The 26,948-nt window shown below is 38.5% G+C and overlaps 1 protein-coding gene across 2 annotated transcripts in view; it reads left to right on the top strand.

Annotated features, from left to right (window-relative positions):
- The first annotated feature begins 434 nt into the window (after positions 1–434).
- ARIH1 (ariadne RBR E3 ubiquitin protein ligase 1) overlaps positions 435–26,948 on the top strand; it is a 113,787-nt gene continuing 87,273 nt past the window's right edge. Inside the window, exon 1 of one of the 2 annotated variants that reach the window (XM_029236557.1) lies at positions 435–1,124. In XM_029236557.1, coding sequence (XP_029092390.1) covers positions 756–1,124 — 369 coding nt within the window. In that variant the 5' untranslated portion in view covers positions 435–755. The remainder of the gene's footprint in view (positions 1,125–26,948) is intronic. The other variant, XM_029236558.1, reaches the window with a different exon arrangement.

Here is a 26,948-nt window from a genome sequence, read left to right on the forward strand (position 1 = left end):
CTGAGTAGCCCAGGCAACAGGAATATTAGCTGAACAGCCGAGGTCTTCTTGAAATTACTCCAGGGCGGGCGGGGAAGGGTCTCCCCGGCCCGGTGGGAAGGCAACCTTCCCCCACGGATTGCGCGAGGGGCTGGATCCCCATGGCCAGCGTCAAAAACCACCAACTGGGTGGTCCAGGTGCTCCCCCCCCAACCGTCCCCCTCGGTGACCAGGAGGCCAATGACTCCTCCAGTACACTGTCCGCTGGTGTCGGCCCAAAGACCGACCGCAGCTGGAACCCAGCCGGCAATTCCCGCCGCGCCGCAGCGCGCCGCGCTCCCTGGGCCAGCCCGGGCCGTGGGGTCTCCCCGCACTCTACGCAGGGGCGGCGGGGCGGGGCGCGATTACGTCAAGAGCCGTGACGCGACGACGCAGCGCGGCGCGGTGACGCACGCCCCTTTGTTGGCTCAGTAGCAGTAGCAGCGGCCGTGGAGGTAGCGCTGGGGACTGTTTTCCTTCGGAGGCCAGAGCGGAGCCGCGTCTGACTGAGGCGGGCGGCAAGCGGCCCCCTCGCTCCCTCCCCTCCCTCCTCCGCGCCCTCCCCGCCGCCGCCAGCCGCCTACCGCCGCGCCCGGGGAGGAGCCGCGGCCCGCGGGGCCGGAGCCAGGCCTGCGTCCGGACATCAGCCGGAGCCGGAGCGAGAGCCGGGGCCTCGGCGTCCCCGCCCTCTCCCCGCCTCAGGGGCCAGCGTCCGCCGGGCCCCCGCGCGTCGCGCCATGGACTCGGACGAGGGCTACAACTACGAGTTCGACGAGGACGAAGAGTGCAGTGAGGAGGACAGCGGCGCCGAGGAGGAGGAGGACGAGGACGACGACGAGCCGGACGATGATAACCTGGATCTGGGCGAGGTGGAGCTGGTGGAGCCCGGGCTGGGCGTCGGCGGGGAGCGGGACGGACTGCTGTGCGGGGAGACGGGCGGCGGCGGCGGCAGCGCTCTGGGGCCGGGCGGTGGTGGCGGTGGTGGCGGCGGCGGCGGCGGGCCGGGGCACGAGCAGGAGGAGGATTACCGCTACGAGGTGCTCACGGCCGAGCAGATTCTGCAACACATGGTGGAATGTATTCGGGAGGTCAACGAGGTCATCCAGGTGAGGGTGGCCCCGGCGTGGGCTGGACCGGGACGGACCCGGGAGCAGATTCGGGGGTGGTCCGCGCGGCCCCGAGGGGCAGGCCTGGGCCTGGTGCGCAGCCCAGCCCGGTGCCTCCCGGCCCTGTCTTCTCCGCTGTCTCTGCTGGGGATAGAGCAGACATTCGCCGGGTGTGGGGAGGTGCGCTGGGGGCGGTGCTTTCCAGGTCTTGCTATGGCGGAGGCCTCCGGCCGCCTAAGACTTCTCTTACGGGCAATTCCTGCCCGTCCCTGGGCCGGTGTCCTTCCTCTGGCCCTAGGAGCGCCTATAGGGGCGGGGCGTAGGTGGGGTGGAGGAGAGCTGGAAGAACTGGGCCCTTAAGACGGTTTCCCCGGCCTTCAGCCTCACTTGAGAACTTTTGGAAGGGGTTAGAGTAGGCCTGAGAGCTGCTTGGTGTACGGTTGCCCCAAGTGGGCACCAGTTAATAAAGAAATGGATCTGCTTGGCAGTCTTAAGTGCCTACTTAAAGGTGGGGGAAGGGAACTATTTCTCGGAAGAGGTGCTGATGGGCCTTCTTTTGTGATGGTGAGGCTTCTGCTTGCCTCTTTTTAAGCCTTTGCTGTTCTTTTGGGTCCTGACTACTACTTTTTTCAGTTGTAGCATACTTGAAGCTGTTGGAATAGTTGCTGCAGCTTGCACACCCAGCCTTGCAGCTAAAACCACAGCAAAACGCAGTGTTATTGTGTAATATTGGACAGGACTCTGCTGTGAGTTAGCAAGTGGAGACTTTCTGCTTCTGGACTCCTTTTCTCTGATAATTTGTATTTCGTGGTCAGTAAGTTGGGCTCGGTTTAAGTTGATAACCACATCTCATTTAATCTTCTCGTGGGTCAGATTTTGCGTTTTTGAGCTTTAGGAAATCAAAAGTTTACATTTATTTGGAGAAAACAGTTATGAGGGGTCAGGGGTATGACTGAAGAATAAAAATGGAGTCTTGATTCAGTGCAACTCTTAGAAAACACTAGTTACGTGGAACGAAACTGTATACGTGAGCAGCAGGTCACTATTGCCTTCTGGTATGTCATTTTTTTCCCCCTTAAAATTGGTTGGCCAATATTCACTGGCAAATTAGCAGTATGTCACTGCCTACTTGTTGAGTTTAAATGATTAATAGATTTTTACAGTACTGTTTAGTAAGCGACACTTTCTTTTGGAAGTGGAACCATCTATTTAGGCCTATTTGAAGAGAGTGGTTTGAATAATAGTAAAAAAAAAATCTGAAAATCTAGTGCTATTACTAAAGAGTGGAAATCTTAAATTTTCTATAGATGATGTAGTTTGAGGAGGAAATTGAAGGGTTGTAGAAGAAAGATAAGTTTTACTGCTCTTTCTGATCCTAAAAATATGACAGTTGAGTTCTTAGGTGGCTAAATTGAGAAATTTTCTTTTTTTGAGGAAACTGAATTTGCAGTGAAACCCTGAATTCTCTTTTCATTTATTTATGATATAAAGTATATAGTAAACCTGTATAAAATCTGATGTTTTCAAACTTTGTACCTAGCTTATTGGCATTTTAATTAGCTTTAAAAATTCATGGATATTTATTATTTAACTTTTTAACTTATAGTCTGTTTTCATGTAGGTAAATCTCATCCAGCTTTTTCAGCTCTTAGGTGTGTCCTTAATCACTGAGGCCAAACCTTACAAGTTCTTTATGTTGCTTCTGGAGCAGAGATGTAGCTAATGCATGTGACATCATTTTTTCTTTGTTAGTTTAGGGGAAAAGGAATAAAAGTGGATGAACTGAACTAAGGAGACCTACAAAATACTAGGGATTTTTTTAGGTGTCCTACTTTAATCATGTTTTCATGCTGGATTTTTGATACAACTCTTTTTTTCCTAGTTTACTTCATGTTAAGCATGCTCTTAAGTAGGATTGCTGAAATAAGTATCTTTCCTTTGTTAAAAGTTCATATTTAGAAACATCGGTAAATCAAAGGATAGGATTTATCCCAGACCGTTTTTTCTCCAAATGGTATATACACTAGGCAAATGGTACACTAAACTAGGCTTTGGTTATGTTATACGTTATTTATGTTAATAGATTTAAACTTAAAAAGTTACACAGGTAACACATTACCTTGTAAGAAAAAACTGATGTGGTAAGGAGCAAAAGAAGACAAAAGAATTATTTTGCTTGCCACTGGGAGAGATACATCAGAATTTGAACTGTAGTAATTGTTCCAGACCTGTGGATACATTGTACATATTTTTTTTAAAATAATAACACAGTCAAACTTTGTGTTCTCTTTATGTTTTCAGTAGAAAAAAGCAGGTTACAAAAACAGGAGTGTCAATTTTCTCCTGTCAATAAGTAATTATTTTTCAAGCGCTTACACAATTACATATCTAAACTAATTTATTTAATCAATCTGTTATTATTGGTCTTCCTTTTTATTGTCCAGTTTCCATTTTTTATAAACCTCATTGGGACTATGCTTATAGATATATCTTTGAATGTTTTATTTTCTTAGGATAAATTGAATTGCTGAGTCAAAGAATTTGCTTATTTTTAACCATTTGATACATATTACCACATTGCTTTCAGAAAGGTTATCATTTTTTAAATTTGCTTTTTTATTATTTTTAAACTGATGAGGTTGAACTTTTAATGTGTTTATTGGGCACTGGTATTTCTTTCATAAATTGCCCTTTGCTTTTGCTCACTTTACCCCCTTTTGGGATGTTTATCTTTTATTGATTTATAAGTCCTGTTTATATTCATAAGGCCTTTAAGTTTTTCAGTTAAAACTAATGTTGGTTTAATATGACAGTAAGTTTTAAGTAAGTTTAAAAACCATTGTTTTGTTTAGTTCACATCAGGGAGCTTACTGTTAATTCTAGAAAATTTAAATCCCCTTCTTCCCAGTGCTACTTTTGAATCAGTTATGTTAGTGGATTTGAAAATAAATGTGCAGGAGAAAAAGATTGAATGTAAAAAGGATGCCAAGTTAATTTAATCTTTCCTGGGGGAATTTGATTCCTTTTTTGGGCAACAACAGATTAATACTGTTATTTGTAGATACCTGTGGGTTAGTTATAGTCTTCAATCAAGTAAGTTAACACTTGTTCTTTTAGAAAGCTCTTGGTTTTCTGGCTTTCTGTAACTCTTGTTATAGCTTGTCTAATTTGTTCTTGTTTTATTAAAACTCTTTGTGGCCACTTAGCTTACCTTTTGAACTTTTAAGAAAAGATCAGGGATGTTCTTTAACGTATAGTAATGATAGAGTAGTGCTTAAAGCCCCTAATTTACCTAGCTACATTTACTTAACTAGTATTGTTCATATTAAAGTGGTTAATAATAATACAGTGGTTATCTAACATAATTGCCTAAATGTCTAAGTAATTTATTAAACTAACACTACAGAACTCTGCAGTTGAGGGATGTTTAAACTTGCTGTTTTGTGTTTCCACAGCAATCTTTAGAAGATGTTGGTTGTACCTTGTGTCTGTGCTGGTCACTCTAGAGGACATGGTTCTTGCCTAAGAAGCATATGGAGGTGGGGGAACATAGAGGTCCTTGGGCTCCATTCCCAGAGATTGTTATTTATTAGTCAGGTCTGAATTGGAGCCTAAGCATCTCTATATTTTTAGCCACTCTAGTGATAGTTCCAAACCACTGGAATAGTCATAGTTCATCCAGTGTCATGATTTTGACTCAGGGAGAATGAGTAGAGTGAGAAGGTCAAGTAACCCTTAGGAATACCACGTTTAAAGGGTGTGCTGAGGAAGAGGCGCATGGGACTGTTGGATGTGAGTGGTCAGAGAGGAGGCATAAAGAGAAGTGGGTGGGCGTCTTCCTATTATTTATTATTCTAAATAACCTGTTTTAAAGACAACAGAAATATGTAATCTTTATGAGGGAAATTTTCTGTTGGCTGTTGATTTGAAATCTTTAATATTATTTCACCCATTTATTTAATTAAAATATTTAATTAAAGAGCTTCTAAGGTGAGGTTTCATGCATAAATTAGAGACAGTATAGTCCAGTGTATTGTGTATTGGTACAGGAGTCAGTTCTAGCCACTGCTTTTCCTAACTGGCAAGTTAATTTACATCTCAGAACCTTCAGTTTTTGTTTTCCTTTGCCTGATTTTTGGATCTGGGAAGTTAAAACAGGAGTGATGAACTAATAATGGATTGGTCTTTTTTACATTAATGCTTTGTTTTTCTAACATCCTTTTAAAACCTCAGTGAGTTGGAGGTGCTCATTGTTTCCAAGAAATTGAATTCAAGTGGTTGTATCAAGATGAATTTAAATTGGTTAACTTTTAGGGTGGGGGAGAAGGGAAGTAGTGTGTGTGTGTGTATTTTGAAGCTATTAAGGTGTTTGGTGTGGTTTATTGCTCTTGAACTTTTATCTTTTCCCAGCTGATCTCCTTGAGCTGTAGGCTTTAAATTACATTAATTCTTTTTGAATCTCTTATGGCATTAGTCCTATGAATCAGAAACTAAGGGGCTGGGCTCTGGCAGTCTCTCTTTTTTTTTTTTTTATTTCCCTCGCGGTAGGCAGGCCTGTCGCTGTTGTGGCCTCTCCTATTGTGGAGCACAGGCTCTGGACGCGCAGGCTCAGTGGCCATGGCTCACGGGCCCAGCCGCTCCGCGGCATGTGGGATCTTCCCAGACCGGGGCACAAACCCGTGTCCCTTGCAACGGCAGGCAGACTCTCAACCACTGCGCCACCAGGGAACCCCTGGCAGTCTCTTTTAACAAGCATTCCAGGTGATGCTGATGCAAGCTAAAGTTTGAGAACCACTGGTCTAGTTGAAATTTAACAGCAGTGTTTCTCCATGTGTAATGACTAGTGATAAATTACTAGAGAGTGGGTTAATGATGGAAGGCAGATTGGTTAAGAAACTAATAAAAGGAAAATTTCAAGAGCCTGCACAACACTTACTAGGCTAATCGTGGAGGGGATTTGTTATCATTACTGTAATCCTTCAGATTAGGGTGGTCTTTACTCAGTTATTGCAAACATGCAAGCCAAACTAGTGACATCTCACATTCTAGGTCGGAACACTTGGGTTTTCTTCCACCCTTCCTCATCCCCTGGGTTTTTGTTTTTGTTTTTTAAACAAAAATAGTTAAGAGAGTTTCTTTAGTTGATACATTGGAAGGGATGTAAGGTCTTGGATACTGTAAATGCAGCTGCTCAATACTGTATAACATGTTGAAGAAAATATGAGACTTATTCTCAAGGAGTTCATGGTCTCTGAATTTAGACACTCAAAGCTATTAGGTCAGTGCTAAATGGATAGTAATAGGTGTTCATGGAAGAGAGATCTATGGGTGTTATCTGGAAGATGTCTAGGATTGGTGAAGTCAGCTCAGGTAAAACAGAGTTTGTTAGTTATGGGTGATACTGTTGTAGAAGCTGGGAGGTTTGATACTATGAACAAAGGTAGGCAGAAGTCGTCAGATTAGATTACTTTCTTCTGGATTTGACCTGTGGCAGCTGTATGTATTAGTTATCTTTAGCCCTATATTTCTACCAAAACTTAGTGGCTTAAAAACAACAAACATTTATTATCTCACATTTTCTGTGGACCACGATTCTGGCTTCACCTTAGTTGGGTGCCTTGTCTCAGGGTCCCTTATAAGGCTGCAACCAACATATCAGCTAGATTGCAGTTATCAGGATTTGACTAGGGGAAGATCCCCTTCGAGGCTCACTCGTGTGGCTGTTGGGCAGGCCTCAGATTTTTCACTGTCAGTTTTTTGGCCAGTTCCTGACATGTGGGCTTCTCCAGAAAGTGGCCTACAACACAGTAGCTTCTTTCCTGTGGGGCGGGTGCCGGGAGGGGGGTGTGTGATAGAGAGCCCCCAAGATGGAAGCCACAGTCTTTTATAACTTCATCTCAGAAGTGACATCCCATCCCTTAGCCAAATTCTACTTGTTTTGAGTGAGTAAGTCCAGCTCACACTCAAGAGGAAGGGATTACACGGAAGTAGGAGGACGAGGAGGTGGATCCTGGGGGCCATTTTACAGGCTACTTACCATGATATATATAATCTGGCTCAGTCAAGAGGTGAATGAGAACTACTGTATAACGTTTATCCAATCAATTTATATACAAATGGGAGGGTATTACAGTAATTTGGATTTTTTAGTTTTGAATAACCATAAATTATTTGTGTTTGGCTTTGCAAAGTATTATATCTTTAAATGATAAACATTCCTAATTACCTTTCAATGGCTGAGATTGAAAGAATAATTTGCAGCTTCTTAGATTTGGCAGGAATCTGAGATTCTCCAGTCGTTTGTTTGTTTTTAACTTTAGCTACATAGTGGAATCACCTGGGAATTTTCATCACATTTTTAATTTTGAGATAATTGTAGAGTCACATGCAGGTGCAAGAAATAATGCAGAGAGATCCCGTATACCCTTTTTACTGATTTTTCTACAGTGGTAACATCTTGCAGATCTGTAGTATAATATAATCAGTATATTGACATCGATGCAGTCTACTCATTTTATTCAGATTTCTTTACTTGAGGATTTAAAAAAATGCTGGCACTCATAACCCAAGACTAAGCAAATGGGCCTCTGGGAGTTTGGACCAGGCATTGTCATTAAACAGAAGTTTTCCCTGGTTTATTTTAATGTACAACTAGGGTTGAAAGCCCCTGTTGTTGTTCAGTGTCTCTAATAATCCTCTCTCTTTAAAATTCCGGTCTGCTTAACTATGAGTAAATGACGTATATTTTGTGATGTAGCTCATTCTAAGTTTAACTCTTGATTTAGGGGAAAAAAATGGAATTAAAATCTGTTTCCATTTTAACTTTGACCTGTTGTTCCTAGGGTGGCCCTTTGGATGAAGGTTTTTATTGTTGTTTTCTTAACAATTATTGTTTGGAAGCATGAAGGAAAAACTTTTCTTCTTGAAGTTAATCAATCCCCTTTTCTTTGTTCCTTTTATGACAGTGAACCAATATCTTTGAATATGTATGTTGCCTACTTCTCTGTTTTTCCATTAGACACTTTTCATAGGTATAGAATCACAGGCCCATAACTTTGTTAAGATCTTTCTTTTTAAATAAATAAATAAATTTATTTATTTATTTAGGCTGCGTTGGGTTTTTGTTGCTGCGCTTGAGCTTTCTCTAGTTGGCGGCAAGCGGGGGCTACTCTTCCTTGCGGTGTGCGGGCTGCTCATTGTGGTGGCTTCTCTTGTTGCGGAGCATGGGCTCTAGGTGTGAGGTATTCAGTAGTTGTGGCATGCAGACTCAGTTGTTGTGGCTCGCAGGCTCTGGAGCGCCGGCTCAGTAATTGTGGCACACAGGCTTAGTTGCTCCGCGACATGTGGGATCTTCCCGGACTAGGGCTTGAACCCGTGTCCCCTGTATTGGCAGGTGGATTCTTAACTACTGCACCACCCGGGAAGTCCCCTTTGCTAAGATCTTGACTATCTTGACACACTGTGTTACTATGTACCTTTACAAATAGCTTAATTATTCCCATTAAATGATGGGATAAATGGAAGAATGAGTAGTTAGGCTGACATTTGATGATCACTTACTAGGTGAGAGAATAATCTGTAATCCAAGGCTGCTTCTAACCTGGGATGACTGGATCCTTTGGAGCCCATGGAGATAGTAGTGGCCGTCCTTGCCTTATTTTATTTTCAGTGTTTAAAAAAGCCTACTGTATTTAAAACAAAGCAAATCGAAACTGCCCAAGCTAATTAAAATGCGGGCCAGTGTTAGATCTTCAATTCCAAAAGAATGGCACATTTTATAGAATCAGTAGATTTCTACAATCGTGTAATTTAAGTTTCTTCCTAAATTTTAGCTTTCTTCCTAAATTTTTATTCACCCAGTGATAGGTAGTCATCTGGCTTGATCTTGAATAATATTTCTTGATGTATCTTGGTGCATAGTAGATACCCAGTTGGTATTTGAATTAAATTAATGTGTAGTTTGGTATCTTAGAGGCAGTTTTAAAAGGTCTTATTGAGCTAGCAGCTGCTCTGGCAGATTAACTTTCAGAGCCCTACTTTTTTTCATTTTTAAAAATGAGAATGCTAATATTAAGGCCAAATACTGCATTGGGAGTTTTTTCGTGTAGTTTGTTTTTCCTGTAATGTAAACTTGCTGAATAGCATTTTTCCTTTTTCCTATGTTCCATTTAGAAGAAGTGTCACAGTGACCTGACACTTAATACATTTTGGCAAAAACTACAGCAGATAATGAAGTATTAGGTAACATTTCCTTATTACTAAGACATTTGTTTAGACAATGCTAAGAATAGGTATAATCTCAGACACTTCTCCCCAGGCTTGCTTTGCTATCTCCTTTGAAACTGTCATACTTCTAATTCAAATATTAAATGATTTCAATTACTTGGTAATATATATCCTTTCTCAATCACAGTTGTACATTTTTTAGGGGTTAAGTATAAGCTAGAGACTGAAGTATTTTCTGATTCTCTTAGCAAGTGTTTATAAGTAAAAACCTCTAATATGGACACATTGAAACTTGTGACATTTTGGACAGATAGTTCTCTGAAACCCATTTGAAACCCAAATTTATTGCCTTCTCTCCTTAAGGCTGTTCTTCCTTTGATTGACTTGCTAGTTAACCATTCTTGGAATTTGAAAGTCATCATTGATTCTTCTTTTGCCCTGCATTTCCCATATCTAATTAGCCCTGATCAAGTTATCTCTGAAATTTATGTTATTCCTCTCCTTTTTACTAACTAAGCCTAATCTAAGGCCTTTTTTTTTTTTGTCTCCCCATGCGGCTTGTGGGATCTTAGTTCCCCAACCAGGGATTGAACCCCCGGGCCAAGGCATTGAAATCCAGGAGTCCTAACTACTGGACTACCAGGAAACTCCCTAGGGCCTCTTTTTATTTTGCCTTTTTGTTCCTGGGCTTCCAGTCTGTCTGTCATACTACCAAATACAAATATACTAGTCATTTTCCTGCTTAAAAAAAAGAGAGACTTCATTGTCCTCCCTGCTGCCACACACATTTCCTATTGTATGTCTGGTCTAGATTCTTTAATACGGTGTTCATGGCTTCCCCATCTTGATTTCAGCTAATTTTTTCAGTCTTCTGTTGTTCCCGATTCTCCCACCAACCCCAACTGCACTACTTATAATTTCTTAATATGTAATACTCATTTATGTTTTCCTGTTTTTGCTCATGCTGGTCCCTCTTCTTGTGATGCTCTTTCTCTTTTTAACTGCCTGATATAGTCCTACTCATACTCTGCTTAGATATGACGTATCTCTTACCAGGTCCCTCTTCTCTACCATCACTGCTTTCTTACCTGTGTTTGCATAGCACTTTGTAAGGATGTTTGGTGTGGCCTACATGAGGCTGTAATATAGCCATCCCAATACCTAAGTCACTAGCTAGCTATGAGGGTTTTGAGGGTGAGAGCTGAGTTTTCATCCATAGCATATGTCACACTAACAGTCTGTGACATAGTAGAAACTCAGTGAATACATACTGCAGTTTGTCCTTTTAGCAAATGCTTGCTTCTTTGGTTTCCTTATCTGTAAACCAAAGGGAGCCAGACACGATTTTCTTCTGGCACTAATAAATTATTTTATGATTTCTAGATAGCACCACAGTAATAGTGTAAGAAGATGGCAAGAAAAAAGTGTTAAAATTCCAGGAGGGCAAGCTTTTTAAGGCCTCTGAATATATAGCAACTGTTTTAGATTAAACTTTATTATTTGCATGTAGTTCCCTGGCACTTTATATGAACTGAGAGTTATGTTAAAACACCTGAGTCCTTCTAATACAGTAGTTCTCAAAGTATGGCCCATAAGAGGAAAACTTTTTAAGACATTACTTGCCTTTTTTAATGTGCTGGGATTTGTACTGATGGTGCAGAAGCAGTGGGTGGGTAAAACCACGGGAACCTTAGCACAGGTCAAATCAGTGACACCAACTATACCAGTAGTCATTTTCTTTTTCACTGCCATACACTCAGTAAAATTGTCGGTTTCACTTATTGTCCTGGGTGAAGCAGTAAAAGTTATTAGTGTTATATCTTATCCCTTAAGTACACACATTTTCTTAATAGCTTATGTGGCAAAATTGGTGGTATGCCTAAAGCACTTCTGCATACTAAAGTACAGAGGTTGTCTTGAAGAAAAACATTTGTGCATTTGATTTGTGAGCTGAACAAGCTGCTTGTTTTTACTTGAAAAAATGGCTGGCAAACTGGTTATTCAGACAAATGTTTGTAAATGTTTCTTCAAAATGAATGAAATACACCTGTTATTTTAAGAAAAACTGCTTACAGTATTTGTTGCCAATGATAAAATATTTAGTTTTTAAGTGAAAATTAGAATTTTGGAAAACTTATATCTGCCATTGTGAGGCTGAGAGCTTCCTGATGAAATACTGTATAATATGTCAGCATTTAGAAGATCTGCTTAACATAATGAACCAGTATTTTCCAAATGACCAATTTTCCAGTGACACCAATTGTGATATTTCACAATCATGCATTGGTAAATGATCCATTCAGAGATCAAGATTGGATTTTAATATAGCAGGAATAAGAAAAGTTCTCTGATATGGTTTCAGATTCTATTTTACAACTAGCCTTTAAGAAATGACCACTTTTTGAGTTTTGGTGTAATATCAAAAAGAATATCCATACTTATCTGAAAAGGCTATAAAAGTTCTGCTTTTTCCAACTACATATCTTTGAGAGGCTACATTTTCTTTATTCTTTAAACAAAACAACATACTTAAGGATTGAATACAGAAGCAGATATAAGAATCTGTTTTCTATTTAGCCAGATATTTAAGAGACTTTAAAATAGTGCATTTTTTTCACTTTTTTGTTTTAGAACATATAATTTTCATAAAAATTATTTTTGTATTAACATATAATGGGGTTTATTACTGTTACTTTTTGATGAATTAATACATATTTTAAAAATTCTGTTTTGATATCTAACATCATAAATATTGATAGTTATAATTCGCATAAGCAAAACTCTTTGGCACCTTCAATAATTTTTAAGATAAAGAGGGGTTCTGAGACCAAACAGCTTGAGAATCACTGCTCTGATATTCTGAAATATTTCTGAATCACTAAGGAAGCATAGTATTGGCGTGCAAACAGGAGATATGACTAACCACGTTCTATGAGTTTACTGTAAATTAGCAATGGGTTATATATGACAAGTTAGGAATTGCTGCTGATGAGGAATTACTACTGATAATTCAGAAACATTTATATATAAGCTATGTTAGATGCTGTGGGGGGTATTAACAGAAATATTAGAAATGTGAATCATGAGGTATTACTAGTTTGGGAAAGATGTTTGGAAATAGAATGAGATGCTTAATATTTCAAGGAGGAGCTAGCAGAGATACCACCTGACATATTCCATTTGTTAATCTGTTTATATTCTGACTTCTTACATTTCAATGAAAGCTGTATGAGAGCAGTGACTTTGTTTTATTCATTGCTGTAGTCCCAGTGCCCAGAACAGTACCTGACACATAGTAGGCTCTTAGTAAACATTTTTTATGTAAATATTTTTATCTCACCCCCGTCCTTGAAGAATATTTTGCTATGTTTGTAATTTTAGGTTGGTAGTAGTTTTCTTTCAGCACTTTAAAGATTCCATTGTTTCCTGGCTTCCATTGTTTGTAGTAGGAGGAAGCTAAGGAACCTTTAATCTGGATGTTTAATATTTTTTACTTTGTGTCTAGTTGTGGTTTTCTTTGTGTTTATCTTGCTTTGTGTTTTCAGATCCTTTTGAATCTGTGATGTCTTATGAGTTTCGGAAATTCTCAGTTCTGCCTTTATCCCCTTTCCTTCTGAGAGTCCAGTTACACATACATTAGAGGTTTTTGTTATTTTCCGTATGTGTTCAATGCTCTTTTGTGCATCTTACATCCTTTTTTCTCTGTGCTTCAGTTTGGATGATTTCCATTGATTTATCATCTGGGTCTCTAAATCTGTCTTCTCCTTTGTCTGATTTGCTATTAAACACCCCTCAATTAATTATTAATTTCAGATACTATATTCTAGAGTTTCCATTTGATTCTTTTTTTATAGATGCTAATTTTCTGGTGATTTCTTCTTTTTCATCTCTTTTCCATCTTTTGCTCTATTTTCTCCAGCATATTAAGAATTTATTCCTAAAAGTTTTGTCAGCTAACTCCAATATCTGAATTATCTGTTAGTCTTTTCATATTATCTTTATTTTCCTCCCAGTTTTCAGTCAGGTGTTCCTGTCAGTTGACATATTTTGATTGCATGGTGAACACTGTATATAAACTATTTAGAGATTCTGGATGATGATGGATTCCTCCAGAGAGGATTTTTATTTTTCCTTCTGCTTGACAGTGAGAGTGATGAATGGTTGCCTTAATTCAATAAGGCTGAGTTCTAGCCCTGTTCAGTTTCAGTTTATCTCTTATCTGCCATTGGCCTTTTAGAGTCTTCAACTAAGAACCTGGTGTTTTCCTTAGCAGTCCCTCCCCTAGTGGGTCCCAAACTTTAATCATTGCCCCCTCTGCCTTTCAGAGGTTTTAGGTTTTTAGTCTCGGCCCTGTGCAATCCCAGGATTCAATAAATGCCCTGGGTGGAAGACCAAGTGTTCCTCCATTCATTGAGACATCCCTTCAAGTCTCAGTGTTAGTTTCCTTTTGTTGTTGTAATAAATTAACACAAAGTTAGTGACTTAAAACAACAGAAATTCATTATTTTACAGTTGAGAAAGTCAAGTTCAAAGTGAGTCTCACTGGGCTAAAATCAAGGAGTTGGCAGGCTGTGTTCCTTCTCGAGGCTCTAGAGGAGAATCTGTTCCCTTGCCTTTTTCACTTCTACAGGCTGCCTGCATTCCTTGAACTAGAATTCCAGCTAGAAAGTATGACATTTTAAAGATTGCAGTAAGGAATATCTTAGATTTGGGAAAATAACAGAATGGGGGAAAAAAATCAAATTTACTCATTTTTATGTAAGGGGAGACTCACAAACCATAGACAAAAGTGGTAATGATAGCTGATATTTATAAAACATGCTAGGGTGTTTTCACGTGTATTCGTTACAAAAATCCCAACAAAATAGCATTATCTCCATTATATCTATAAGTAAAGTGAAGTTAGGGAAGCTGAGAAATGGGTTTCTCAGGGAAGCTCAGGAATTTCTCTCTTAGAGACTGGTGGAGGTCATTGGAACTGGGTCTTTTTTTTTTTTAATTTATTTATTTTTGGCTGCATTGGGTCTTCGTTGCTGTGCAGGGGCTTTCTCGTTGCGGCGGGCTACTCTTCACTGCGGTGCGCGGGCTTCTCATTGCGGTGGCTTCTCTTGTTGCAGAGCACAGGCTCTAGGCATGCGGGCTCAGTAGTTGTGGCTTGCAGGCTCAGTAGTTGTGGCGCACGGGCTTAGTTGCTCTGTGGCATGCGGCATCTTCCCAGGCCAGGGATCAAACCCTTGTCCCCTGCATCGGCAGGCGGATTCTTAACCACTGCGCCACTAGGAAAGTCCTGAAACTGGGGCTTTTTGACTTTTAAAATAGAAGTTTTTTCTGCTGTACCAAACTTTTTCAGATTTTAGTTGGACCTTTTGACTGAGCCAAATTCTCGTACTTAAGTTTTCTTTGTATTTGTATACTGAAAGCTTTACAGTCCTAAAAGAATCTTTCATTTTAGCTAATTGACTGATTTTAGATGAGTCTCTTGTATTAGTTATCTATTGCTACATAAAAAATTACCCTAACACTTAGTGGTTTAAAACAGCAAATGTTTACTGTATTATAGTTTTGAGTGGTTTAGCTGGGTAATTCTGCGTCAGGGTCTCTGATGAGGTTGTAGTCATCCTGTCAGCAGAGGATGCATTTATCTGAAGGCTTGGTTTGTGCTGAAGAACTGCTTTCAAGATGTACAAAGATGAGTGGAGAACATTCCTTCCTGTCTAGGGTTCCTAATCTAGGAAGGGCCGACATGTAAATAAATCCTTGATTATAAAGTCAATAACTCAGGACCTATCATGCCCACTTTTATCCACATGTAGCCTGATCTCAATTATATCCTGTTTCTTGACTCTCCCTGGCCTGGTTTTCATAGTTGAATATCTTAGTGTACTGCCATTACCCAGAAATCCCACACCTACCAGTTTGTCTTTGAGGTGTTATTTTTACATCAGGTCAACCCTGACATGTTTCACGTTTGTTGTGGTTTGACCCCTCTTTGCTGCTTGGTTAAGGAAAGCCCTGCCTTCCGAGGAAGAGACTAGTTGGTGTTTAGGAAAGAAGGAAAGTAGTCCTTTGTGTGGATAAGTAGAGTCTTGTTAGAAGCTATTAGAAGTTATTGGAAGGGTCTCATTAGCAAAATCAGAAAAAAATGAAAGAACGTGAAAAGGGTGATATTGATGGAAAATGGGGCCTTGTGAGTGTAGTGTGGTTGCCACAGATTTTTCAGGAAATGCTGAATGTCTCCTTTTTTTCCCTGAGTGGTCATCCTGTTCAGTTTATGACAGTGTCAGAAATGTTCATACTTGGTCTAAGTTTATGGCCTGAGAAAGTATACCAAATCTTTACCAATCATGATAAGCAGTAGGAATGGGACAGGAAATGGTGCTTATGAGGAACCTACTAAGCCTAGGGATTCTGAGCCTAGGAGGTTCCAGTAACTAGGTTACCAGAGGATGCAGATTAGGAGAAAAGATTCTAAGCATGATAGATCAGACTTTTCATAAATCGACCTTTGGCTACCTTATCTGTCATTTCTTTACAATCATCTTGACATAGCAAAATAGTGATAGTCCCTCTGAAATTTTTCTTTGTGCCTTTGTAAGGCTTTTTCCTTTGTTTCAAATGCTTTTCCCCTGATAAACTCATTAATACTTTATGGCTCACCTTAAACATCATTTCTTCTTTGAATCTTTCCCTTTGAGTGGGTCTCAGGATTTTGTATAGACTCCTATTTTAAAAATAATCTCTATTATTCTCTTGCTAAATAGACCCTGAAAATCCTTGAAGGTAGGATCAGTGTATTAATTTTGGTATTCTCATTGGCCAGCACAGGTCTTGGACCATAGCTGATAAACATTGATTTGAAGAGTCAAAATTGAATATGAATGAGTTTTCTTATTGATTTTATTATCGATAAAAATAAGTCTTGGTACTATCCCTATGTTTTTAATTTGTGAATTGTTCACATTCCTCTTCTGTTGACTTCACTGAATTAACTCTTCTCTCTTTCTCTGATACATTTTCCATTTTTTGTTCTTAACCAGTTATTTAAGGGGATGTTAGTCATCACAACTCTTCTCTGAAGTAGATGGTATTTTTACTATTTTATAGATAAGGAAATGGAGACTTAGAGGAATTGAGTAACTTGCCTAGGCTTTCATGGCTAGGGTCAGAACTCAGTATTTTATATCATTAAATATAAATAAAACATATATGAATGTTATTGTCTTGTGTGCTGCGTATTTTCTGTTTGTCTCTCCAGACCTGTTCTACCTTTCTGTCTCCAGCTTTGTATGCACCAGGAGACTGACTTGTACAGAGTGAGTCAATGGGCTCTGTTTTGTGACTTCAGTGCTGTTGCTTATGAATCCAAATAAATAATAAACCAGAGTGATATAGAGGCAGAAGTCTACTATTTACAAGCCCCATTTAAACTTTCCAGCCTACATGTATACCACCTTCAAGAAAATTTCAAGCCAAAATTGCTATTTATAACATTTACTGTTTTCTAGTCCAAATTAGGCACTTAAAAACAAAGTTTTAACATTAATTCTACATATTTGATGGATGTTATAGAATGTATATATAATGTAAAATTTATTTGTGATTTATGTATGAAATTACAAACTGAGACCAGTGGTCCACAAAGTCAGCATTCTCTTGACAGAAGCACCAAGAGATTCTGGGAGAATAGCATTGTGAAATTGTTATGGATGCGCTGGATAACAAATGCTTTATATATTTAAAGGGAGATAAGCTGACTTGACTTATTTTGTTCAATAATGAGAAAATATTTCTTTTGTGACGTTCTTATCTTAGAGGAGTGTATTACTGATAACTTACTATTTAAACTCATTTAATATGGAAGTAATATTCCTTTGAAAAGAGAGTATATATATTACTTACCAGTCTAACTGACTTTTTAAATCTAATAATTCCGTTTCATAAACATTTTGTCTGTTTTCTATAATCATCTCAATTCACATTGCATCAATGTAGTTAACACTGGGTCCTTGAAATATATGAGTACTTGAAGCTTGATTTATAATGTTGCATTCCATGCAACTGTAAAGTCAAAAGGGTGAAAATAGGACTTTAAAATTCACAAAAATCCTCTAGGCACCCTTAGGAATGCAAGCATAATATGTAAATAATAGCTAAAGAATGAAGGATGACAGTAAACTTGCCTGATATTTGTTTCATGTCGAAGTCAACACAATTTTTGATTCACATAGAGTAAGACTAACACGGATGAAAAGGATCTTTAAAGGCTATGCTGGCCAACAACTTACCAAGTATACCACCTCCCCGTTAAGTGATCCCTTTTAGGGTTAAGAGTAGCTTAAGCCTATTCTTGAACCTCCGCAGTGACTTAAACTCCCACAGCCACTCTAGAAGGGAGCTCATTTCATGTTTGAACAGCTCTGATTTTGAGTTTTTCCAGGTGTTAATATCTGTCTCTCTGTAGCTTTTTACTTGAACCTACCTGCTTCTAACCCTTCCTCATGATAGCCTTTCTATAAGTTTTAAAGAACTATTTATCGTATTGGAGATTACCAATGTGTTAAACTATATCCAGGCTAACATTTTTTGTGTGTGTTCAGAATCCAGAATAAAGCTTCTGCATCACTTCTTATGGATTGTTGAGTGAAGATTATTATGGACTGGTATTTTGGATTCAGGCAGATGCAGATGTTTGTTCATACCCTCATTGCAGACATTGGCAGGTTTTGCAGTAACAAGTGGATAGATAACTCATCTTGATGTGTCTCTACTATTAATAGTTTTGGGGTTTTGAGTTCTGCATATTTCCTCTGACTCAGCATTTATAAAAATAAAGGCAGTTGCTAGACAGCATTAACAAGTCAACTCTGAATAAACTGTTTTCTACTGCCTTTTTTTAAGCTTCTGGATCAGTTTAAGTGAAGAATATTCTGAAATGGCCATGCAAATTTCATATCTTTGTGAATCAGGGTTTTCATTCTGTGTAACCAAAACAAAATACAAAAATACGTTGCATGCTGGGGCCAAAATGACTGAACTCTCCTCCATAACCTCTGATTTAAAAAAAATTGAAACAGCCTTAGTATTCTAAGACTTGATACTTTTTTTTTTTAGGATTAAAAAACTTTTGTTTGACTATGCATATATTTTCTTGGCTCAAAATTCAAAAAGTACAAAAGATAAAAAAGTAGAAAATCTCCCACCTTAATATCTTAACTACCTGATTCCCTCCTTCAGAGGTTATCACTACTATTACTATCTTTATTCTTAATACTTTTCTCTTAAAAGTAGAACCTCCACAGTTCCCCTAACCTGATTTTTATCCTCCATTTAAGACCCTAAGTATCATGATTATTTTATGAATTTCTGAGGTTAATGGGATCCTAAAAATAATGCTTCAGTTTAATTAGAGAACAGCATATAAGTTATTTGATTGATTTTTTTACCTAGTATTTTTTTAGTGGCTACACTGTGCTGGGGGAATACAGATACTGGACAACTCTTTAAGGAGGCTTGTCTAAGTAAATTATAATACAGTGATATGTACAACAGTAAATTTACAAGGTCAGAGAAGGAATGTTAGTGCTGTTTTCTGGGAAGGACTGACAGATCCTGGTGGAAGTGGGTCTGAAGCTAGGTTTTGAAAAATGAATAGTAACTCACTAGGCAGATGGGGTTGGAGATGGCATTCCAGACAGAGGAGGAAGATTAATGGAATGTACAAAGCCAGAAGCTATTAATGGTCTAGGTTGTTGAATGAACAATAAGGAATTGAAAAGATTGCTAAAATTATTGGAAAGTAGTGTGGTAGGAGCTGGGGCTAGACAGGTAGGCAGCCTGTGAAAGGCTTTAGCATAGTGCTAAATGAGATGGGGCCAGTTGAAACAACTATAAACTTTTAATATAGGATTAGTGTTGAGAAGAACCACTTTGTTGGCAGTATAGGGAGTAAATGAGAACAGGATGATATTAGGAAGCAGGGAGAGTAGTGAGAAATGTATTACAATAATCTGAGCAAGAAATATATGATGAGGTTAACAAGGCAGGAATGGAGAGGTGGGAGAGGTATTCAAGGTGTTAGGAGGGTAGCATCAGTGAGAATTGGTGGATTATTTTATTAGGAGATAAAATAGTTCAGTGGTTAAGTCTTTGGCATCATATAGAACTAAGTTTAGTTCCAACTTTGCCTTTTATCAGCTCTGTGACTTTGTATCAGTTATTTAGCTTTAATAAATTGTCTTTCCTCATGTTATAATGTAGCTGAAGCTTTAAGCAGCCTTCCTTTAACTAACCTTCTGAATTAATAGTCCCTCTCCATTCTCCCAGTAAAACAGACCTATTTGATGTCCATGGCAAGCTATCAGCTTGTTGGCCTTCCTAGATAAGTAAAACTAAATGACAGAATTAACCAGTCACAATAGACCTCATACTGTATGATGCTATTTATAGGACATGTCCAGAATAGGCAAATCCATAGAGACAAAAAATAGAGACTGGGTGGGGAAAGGGGAGAATGGGGAGGGACTGCAAAGGGGTATGGGGTTTCTTTCTGGGGTGATGAAATGTTCTAAAATTAATGGTTAACACAGCTATGTGTCACAACTCTGAATATAATCAAAACCACTGAATCACACATTTTGAAAGTGAGTTTTATGGTATATGAATTGTATCTGAATAAAGTTTTCATAGAAAAAAAATCTAATATACATATCACATTCACATTTTCCCAGTTGTCTTTCATAGCTTTTCTTCTTCTAGTCTAGAATTTAGTCAGAGATTATGCATTACATTTGATTATCATTACTCATTACCCGCTCATGTTTTTGAGGGGTTACAATAAGAAATATGTAAATGGTTAGATCCCCTGGAAGTAGAAACATTTTCCCTCAGTGTTTCTTAAACATGTAGCTTGGCTCTGTATTATTTTAGATGCATGCAAAATAAAATATTTGATTAAATTAAAATGATGTACATAGATGTAAGTTTTTGATGAAGCTTAAGCCAAGCCAGCATTTTGAGATATAAAGGTACTTTTCAAAAAATAACTTTTGGAAGCCTCTTGAAGTGTGAATACTCATTTGAATGGATTTGAGCTAGCAGGAAGACTCTACATGGCTTTTAAAGATACTGTTGGTAGTTTTGTGTATAGATGTTTTACTCTATCTTGGAAATTGGCCTAAATGGCACTAATACATTCTTTTAAGCATTAATGGCACTAATACATTCTTTTAAGCCCCCAAATTAATCTAGATGTGGTGTGAGCAAACATTTTTACATAGAAAAACAGGAAAATACAGAATGATAAAATGCTGAAATGTGACTTTCATTCAGTGATTCCCAGTAGCATACTATAATCATATAGACCTTGACACTGCAATAGAAATTTTCTGTGTGTAATAGTTGCCATTTTAATTTTGTCTTAGAAAGTTTTCTTTGGATGTGATAGTTTCTTGTGTATTAAAGAGCAACCTCTATTTGAAGAAATCGTGTGGCATGGTTACAGAAATGCCTGCTGTATCTGTAACTGCTGATGGTATTAAAAATACTGATTATTTTGCCTATGGCAGTGGTACTATTTCTAGTTGAGAGAAGAATAAAATGGAAATCAAGAATAATTTATTTGGTATGTGGATGAGAGGGTTGCAGATCCGAAGTTCAGGTATTTTACTATAGAATATAGGTAGATATGTTTTCTGGTTCCTCCCTCCCCTTTATATACCTTGATTTTAATTTTTGTCAAGTCTGTCTCTCTGGCCTTTGTCGCTGTGGCCCATTGATCTGTCCATCTGTCTGTTACAGTGCATATTGGGTACTTCCAGAAGTATGAATTCAGTGATGCAAAGGACAGGAGGGCTGCAGCAGCAAAGGTAGGACAGAATCATTCCAAAGACAAGTTATTAAAGGATCATTAAACACATATGTGTGAGCACGTATTGGCAGTGAATACCTAATTATTTAAGGGCATACCGTTTATCCTGTGAATCTTTATGGAAAGCCTCTTCTGACATGACAAATTTGACATATCTATTTACAAAGGGCACAGTTTTATTGTTTAAACCAGAAGCTTACTTGGCACTCAGGCAACAAAGTAAATTGGTATTTGCCACTATCTTTTAAAAAAAATGCTGAATAATAGAAGAAGTGATTAAATGGAGGATATTTATGATATTTGCTTGATTCATGGACCTGGTTGATTTTCAGAAACTATGATGACAGATGATCACATTTATTATTAGTTTTTCAAAAAGATTTATTATTTTATTTATTTTTGGCTGCATAAGGATCACATTTATAAAACTGGGAGAAGAAGCAGGAAAGATAGATTGATCTAGCCATGTGTGTATATTTATATATTAATGTTATATATCTGATTCTGTTTTGATGGAAATAATTTAAATCTTCCAGGTCGTTCTTTAACTTATATAAGGAAACTTAAGGATTTTTATTTAAATATTTGTAGCATTTACTTAGATATTTGGATCCATTTACTTGCCAAATGATAGCAGTTGTAATAGCAATTCCTGGCTTTTTTTTTTTTTTGTAAATACTGGGTTAGAATGAGAGAGCTGAATCCTAAGACCTAAATCACAGGCAGGTTTTAAGACCTTAGGCAGTACAATGCAAACATATGAAGAAAAAGAAATGAAAGCTTTATATATAGTATGGTAAAATGTTGGATTGCTTATTTATTACTCTAGTATTGGCTGTAAAGTGAGATTTTATAGGGATAGCTGAATGATACAGATATTTGCATCATTTTCTTTGCTGTTGTGCTTCTAAAAGAAAGAGGTTTTGTTTTTCTAATAGGTTAATACAGTGCTTCTCAAGGCTTCCCAAATGAAGAGGCAGATAAAAGTTGGTATTTGGTTTCCAAAATGCTGGGTTTTCAAAATGACTGTAAAACCTAAAATCTTAGATACTTATAGCCTAAATTCTGGCCCAAAACTGATGATAATAGTTACTTTAATAAACTCTATATACTATATTGAAGAGATCTAGTCTACTGTCGCTTGAATGTGGAAATGTATTTTGAAGTGAAGTTCCATGGTGAACCATAGTACCGATATTTTGGCTCAATAGTGTTTTGTTTTGGTTTTTTTTTGCGATACGCGGGCCTCTCACTGTTGTGGCCTCTCCCGTTACGGAGCACAGGCTCCGGACGCGCAGGCCCAGCGGCCATGGCCCACGGGCCCAGCTGCTCTGCGGCATGTGGGATCTTCCCGGACCGGGTCACGAACCCGTGTCCCCTGCATTGGCAGGCGGACTCTCAACCACTGCGCCACCAGGGAAGCCCTGGCTGAATAGTGTTTAAGACAAGATGTTTTGGTGTTTTTTAAGATGCCCCCCCCCCAGCCCCCCCCCCCCCCCCCCCCGTTAATTTGGTCGTAGAAACCTTTTTGGTTAACTTTTTTAAACTTTCATATTTAGCACCTTCTTTCAAAAGTATTTTAGGTAAATTTCATAGTCTAAATAAATCACAAATTATTTTTTATCTTATCGCATGGCATATTAAAATGAATATTAGTCATGAATCTATAGTTTCTTCAAAATGGTCAGATCTAGCAGTCCAACTCAGTATAAAGCAAAATAGTTCTGAATTTTAGAGACCTAGGTACGTTCTAATCCTGACTGCCACTGTTGACATTTCAAAAGTAACTTCTGCTTTTTAGTTTTCACCTTAAAATGCATGTTGGTGATATCTTTACAAAAGTCTGGTTAATCTCTGTCTTTATGAAAAGGAATTCTTAGTAAGAGGGTAAAGATGGAAACTATTTAAATCATGCTAAGATTTGATTTTTTAAAAAAGTGGTGCTTTCTTATGCTTATGTCAATAAACTTTAATCTACAATTGAAATGTTTTATTTTAGAAGAAAAATAGCTGTATTTGTACTCTTTCCCACTTGTTTTCCAATCTCACTTTATTCTGAAAGTTGCTATTTTTTCCTTCAGTGGTATACTATGGAATTAACGATTGTACAGTATTTTCTAATATGACCTTATTGGACGTTTTGTTCATTCTCTATTGTGTGCCTCCTTCCTTTCCTTTCCTTCCTTTTCCTTTCTTGACCCAACCTAACCTTGGATGTGAGCTTGCTGGCCTTTGGATATAGACATTTACGGTTTTTATAAATACGACTGAATGTTTTCAAAAATGGTTACGGAGTTTATACTAACAGTGTGTGAACTATCATTTTCTCTATACTCTTTCTGACACTATTAAGAATCCTAAAATTTTCATTAGTCTGATAAGGAAAATATTACTTGGTTGTTTTAATTGAACATTTCTCTGAATTGCCTTTTCATATCCTTTGTGCCTATTCTTAGCTCTTAAACTTTTTTTTAAATTTTATTTATTTTTAATTTTTGGTTGCATTGGGTCTTCGTTGCTGCACACGGGCTTTCTCTAGTTGCGGCGAGTGGGGGCTACTCTTCGTTGTGGTGCACGGGCTTCTCATTGTGGTGGCTTCTCTTGTTGCAGACCATAGGCTCTAGGCGCATGGGCTCAGTGGTGTGGCTCACGGGCTCTAGAGCACAGGCTCAGTAGTTGCTGTGCATGGGCTTAGTCGCTTTGTGGTATGTGGGATCTTCCCAGACCAGGGCTCGAACCCATGTCCCCTGCATTGGCAGGCGGATTCTTATGCACTGCGCCACCAGGGAAGCCACTTAGTTAGTTCTTAATATATGATAGTTATTGTAGCTCTTTTCTCCAATCTGTAATTTGTGATTTTAAAAAAAGAGAGTAATACTTGCATATGGTAGCAAATAAAAAAGTAAAGACCTATTATGTCTTCAAATGATTACATTTATAATTTTAATTAATACACCTTTTTCTTTCCATCACCCTTTGGCATTATCTCTTTCCTCTTCCTTTTCGCACCTTTGAGGATCGCAGTTTATGCTACCTATACTTTTATGTTATCAAAGTTCCTTTGCCTTGTGATCATAACGAAGTCTTAGTTTGCTCATAGCTTGATTTTTAAAGTGACACCATTGAGTAATGTTTGTTTCTATGGTGATATCATTTAGTGACAGTCCAAGTAGTCCAGTTTATGCTTGGATTGTATTTACATTTCTCCTGGAGTCCTCCATTTTGTTCTTCTAATCAGGATGCCTTTCCCACTAGGCCTCTTGTATAGCCATCAATCACGAACTTTTACATTACACTTCTGCCCCCGTTTCTTAGATTTATGTCTTTTTTCTTGATTTAGTCTCATTTTGCTGGACTACATTCTTAATTTAACTCCCACATAACTTTTTGTAGGATATTGCTCATTGTGACTCTGATAATGTCTTCAGTTTGCCTTTAATCTTGGTTGCTAGATTGGCTAGCCAGGAAACTTCTGGACTGGAATGCATATGAAAGATACTGCCTTCTGCATTCACTGTTGCTAATAAATGACCAGTCTGCTTCCCATTTCTTGATAACCTTTTTAAAAAGTTTCAGCCTTTTCTCTTTATCCTTTGTGTTCTGAAGAGATGTATAAACGTGAATCTAATGATCGTATTGGACCCTTTCAACTGGAAGACTTGTGTCCTTTTAAAGCTTTGGGAAATAAACTTTTAATACTGCTTTGGTAATTACCTTCCCTCCCCTCTCGGAGTTCCTATTAGTTGATTGTTAAAAACAATGGATAGTGGCTTGAATAAAAACTATGATAAAATAATATAAGGATGATTTGGGAGTGCGTGCATGTAGGAGTGCTAAATCTTCAACTTTCACAAGGAAGGTGATAGGTAATATCTAAAATGGAAAGATAGTAACTATCTGAGCATAAGGATATTATTTAGGATAAAAATAAATACCAGAAGAAACAGCTAAAAGAATTTAAAATGGTTTCCTCAAAGGATTGGAGATGATTAGCAACTGGGATGTGGCAAAGATGGTTGTTAAACCTTGAGGTTACCATTAGCTTCTAAAACTGTGTACATCCACTAAGTTTTTAACAATTTAACAGTGATTCAGTGCAGTCCCATCCTTAAAGGTCCACATTTAGTGATACCTTCATTCTTTAAAATCCCTTCTGCAAATATATGTAAAAGTGTTCTTAGTCCAAGCCTTCATGAAGAAAGATTCCAGTTGTATGTGCCACATGTGCCTTGTTCATTATTCTTAACCATTGAGCTGTGAATTTTGAGAATAATTGGCAAGAGAATGTACTGGGGATGTATGTGGCCTGTTACAGCTTGGTTATAAAACTTTCTTTAAATGTGATACAGGAGTATATTTTTGTCTATTTCAAGATCATTTGGATTTATGACTACTTTTTGATCTTTAAAGACATTTACAGTCACTTTATTTTCAAGTAGTTTTTCTTAGAAAAGCATTTGTAAGATATAAATTTACTTAAGTAAAACTTTCACACTTTTAAAATATAAGCACTATGATTTTCTTTCTTTTTTTTTATACATTTATTTATTATTTTTGGCTGCGTTGGGTCTTCGTTGCTGCGCGCGGGCCCCCTCCAGTTGCGGTGAGCAGGGGCTACTCTTTGCTGCTGTGTACGGGCTTCTCTTTGCGATGGCTTCTCCCGTTGTGGAGCACGGGCATGTGGGCTTCAGGAGTTGTGGCTCGTGGGCTCAGTAGTTGTGGCTCATGGACTCTAGAGCGCAGGCTCAGTAGCTGTGGTGCACGGGCTTAGTTGCTCCGCGGCATGTGGGATCTTCCAGGATCGGGACACGAACCCGTGTCCCCTGCATCGGCAGGCGGACTCTCAACCACTGCGCCACCAGGGAAGCCCAATATATATATATATTTTATTTTTGGCTCTGTTGGGTCTTCGTTTCTGTGCGAGGGCTTTTTCTAGTTTTGGCAAGCGGGGGCCACTCTTCATCGTGGTGTGCGGGCCTCTCACTATCGCGCTCTCTTGTTGCGGAGCACAGGCTCCAGACGCGCAGGCTCAGTAGTTGTGGCTCACGGGCCTAGTTGCTCTGTGGCATGTGGGATCTTCCCAGACCAGGGCTTGAACCCGTGTCCACTGCATTGGCAGGCAGACTCTCAACCACTGCGCCACCAGGGAAGCCCTATGTATTGGTATTTTAAAGTTCCACAGGAGATTCTAATATGTAGCCAGAATGGGGAAACCATTGTTTCAGAGTTTATAACTAGAGATGATGTGACATTTTAGATTGCCTTATTGTCCTGAAAGTTAAATGTATCACTGCCAGTAGTATTAATTTTCTAATTATAGTGATTTCTCTCATTAACTGATTTTGTTTGGTTTGTTTATATCCTTAAAAAAAAAGAGGAAGACGAGTAAGAATACGATGAAGAGTTGTTTATTTCATCCAAGAGCTTGAGTTGACTTTCCACTAGAATAATGGATTAGTGAATTTTAATTATGAATTTTGGTAGCATACATAGGTGGGTTTCTCTCCTTTGACCAGTCCCCAACCTAAAGCAATTAAATAAGAATCTTTGGGGTGCCAGAAGTATAAATTTTTATAAATGTCATCTAATATTCAGATCCTGTTAAAACTTGTTTTATCTTGGGTCAGGTCACTTAACCTCTCTACCGTCATCTGTAAAATGTATATAATGCTTACCTTACATAAAGTATTAATGTGAGGATTAAATGAAATAATAATGTATATAAAGTGCCT

This window comes from Monodon monoceros, unplaced genomic scaffold (genome assembly GCF_005190385.1).
Source record: "Monodon monoceros isolate NGI ecotype Baffin Bay Population unplaced genomic scaffold, NGI_Narwhal_1 Super_Scaffold_21, whole genome shotgun sequence".
In the NCBI taxonomy this organism is placed as follows: domain Eukaryota; kingdom Metazoa; phylum Chordata; class Mammalia; order Artiodactyla; family Monodontidae; genus Monodon; species Monodon monoceros.